The following is a 2,218-nucleotide window of genomic DNA, read 5'->3' as shown; positions in this document are numbered from 1 at the left end:
TCCCTGGAGGCCGAGACTCGCAGCAGAAACGAGGCTCTCAGGGTAAAAAAGAAGATGGAGGGAGATCTCAATGAGATGGAGATCCAGCTGAGCCAGGCCAACAGGCAGGCAGCAGAGGCTCAGAAGCAGCTCAAGGGAGTCCATGCTCATCTGAAGGTAAGTCCGTACGTCGTACCAATGATGGGAGCATGCTTGGAGATTGTTTCCTTTCCATTTAAGGATAGAAAGAATGTTATTATTGTTCCTGACAGGACTTGCAGCTGCAGCTGGATGATGCTCTTCGTGCCAATGAGGATCTGAAGGAGAACATTGCCATTGTGGAGAGACGTAATAACTTGCTGCAGGCTGAACTTGATGAGCTGAGGTCTGTGGTGGAGCAGACTGAGAGAGGTCGTAAACTGGCAGAGCAGGAACTGCTTGATGTCAGTGAGAGAGTTCAGCTGCTGCACTCTCAGGTATGTCCAAATCGGTAATCACTTTACAGTGTAATAATATGCTAATATGTCCACGTTCTTTCTACAAGTGTTTACTGTAAAACTATTCTGTGCAGAACACCAGCCTGCTGAACCAGAAGAAGAAGCTGGAGGGAGACACCACCCAGCTTCAGAGTGAGGTGGAGGAGGCGGTGCAGGAGTGCCGAAATGCTGAGGAGAAGGCGAAGAAGGCCATAACTGATGCTGCCATGATGGCAGAGGAGCTGAAGAAGGAACAGGACACCAGCTCTCACCTGGAGCGTATGAAGAAAAACATGGAACAAACCATCAAAGACCTGCAGCACCGTCTGGATGAAGCTGAGCAAATAGCCATGAAAGGTGGCAAGAAGCAGGTCCAGAAGCTGGAGGCCAGGGTGAGTATTTCTAACTTCCACTATATTGCCTTTAAGTACTAATCTACAACACAGGATATCTGGCTTCAACAAATTTATAAATCTGCATCCATAACGGTTCTTTTCAAGGTGAGAGAACTGGAAAATGAGGTGGATATGGAGCAAAGGAAAAGCAGTGAATCAGTGAAAGGTATCCGCAAGTACGAGAGGCGCATCAAAGAGCTCACCTACCAGGTATACACTACAAACACAATGACAATGTGATAAACATTCACCAAAAGATAAAAGCTCATGCTTAAACAAGTAATATGTGTGGTGTAATTATTAAACAGACAGAGGAGGACAAAAAGAATATAAACCGTCTGCAAGACCTGGTGGATAAGCTGCAAATGAAAGTTAAATCCTACAAGCGAACTGCAGAGGAGGCTGTAAGTGAAAATATGACAGGACACTTCATTAAAATTCACTAAGTAATTTTTATGGATCAGCTTGTGTTATAGCCATACTTGAACAATCCACCATTAATCATGTTTTTTTAGGAGGAACAGTCCAATTCAAATCTGGGCAAATTGCGCAAGCTACAGCATGAGCTTGAGGAAGCAGAGGAGAGGGCTGACATCGCAGAGTCTCAGGTCAACAAATTGAGAGCAAAGAGCCGTGATTCTGGTGCCAAGGTCAGTAATCAGTCCAAATAATGCAACTTTTATTTAGTAACTATATCTTGGAATCCTGGAATCATAAAATGCACAGCGAGTAACTTTAATTAACTGAGTAACTGATATGGCAGGAATAAAAAATTAAAGATGATCTAACTTTTTTCTTTCTTTGTATAGAAAGCACTCGATGAAGAGTGAAGCCTTAAATGGGATCTTCAAGGATATATTTTAATTGTAGTATTTTAGTTCCTTTATTCTTCATGCAACATGAGTGGAATACTGATTAAATGCATTTGAATGCAAAACTGTTCATGTTTCTTGTATTTTATACCTTCATACCTGGAGGAAAATTATTTAAAGAAAAGACTAAGAACTACACCACCACACTACAAATAACTGCACTGAGGTAGCAACTGTATTAAAAACTAATGCAGCCCCCCCTAGCAACAGTATCCTAATGACAAAATGAAAACTGAGTTTCTCTTCATGTTTAGACATGAGAACAGTGGAAGAGTTCAAATATTTACTCCTTTTGTAAGACAATATCCTGCACAGCTGAGACTGAGCCCCAACAAAGCCAAGCTCAAAACAGCTGCAGCAGTCTTTGAGACCACTCACGAGACTTATTAAGCATCATGAGTGGGTAAAGATTAGATGAAGGTCAGAAAAAGTCAAACTGATTAGAAAGAGTTGTGCATGATAGGTGTCATTTATCTCCTCTAATCATGACTGCAAA

At 42.0% G+C, this 2,218-nt stretch overlaps 1 protein-coding gene across 1 annotated transcript in view; it reads left to right on the top strand.

Moving 5' to 3' along the window:
• The window catches only part of LOC123980113 (myosin-6-like), an 18,029-nt gene extending 16,239 nt beyond the window's left edge, over positions 1-1,790 (top strand). The window contains exons 37-43 of the mRNA XM_046064346.1: positions 10-156; positions 252-455; positions 551-847; positions 956-1,060; positions 1,159-1,254; positions 1,366-1,500; positions 1,660-1,790. Coding sequence (XP_045920302.1) covers positions 10-156; positions 252-455; positions 551-847; positions 956-1,060; positions 1,159-1,254; positions 1,366-1,500; positions 1,660-1,680 — 1,005 coding nt within the window. The 3' untranslated portion in view covers positions 1,681-1,790. The remainder of the gene's footprint in view (positions 1-9; positions 157-251; positions 456-550; positions 848-955; positions 1,061-1,158; positions 1,255-1,365; positions 1,501-1,659) is intronic.
• Positions 1,791-2,218: the final 428 nt, after the last annotated feature.

Source organism: Micropterus dolomieu, linkage group LG01 (genome assembly GCF_021292245.1).
Source record: "Micropterus dolomieu isolate WLL.071019.BEF.003 ecotype Adirondacks linkage group LG01, ASM2129224v1, whole genome shotgun sequence".
Lineage (NCBI taxonomy): Eukaryota > Metazoa > Chordata > Actinopteri > Centrarchiformes > Centrarchidae > Micropterus > Micropterus dolomieu.
This window is presented reverse-complemented; position numbering and strand designations above follow the sequence as displayed.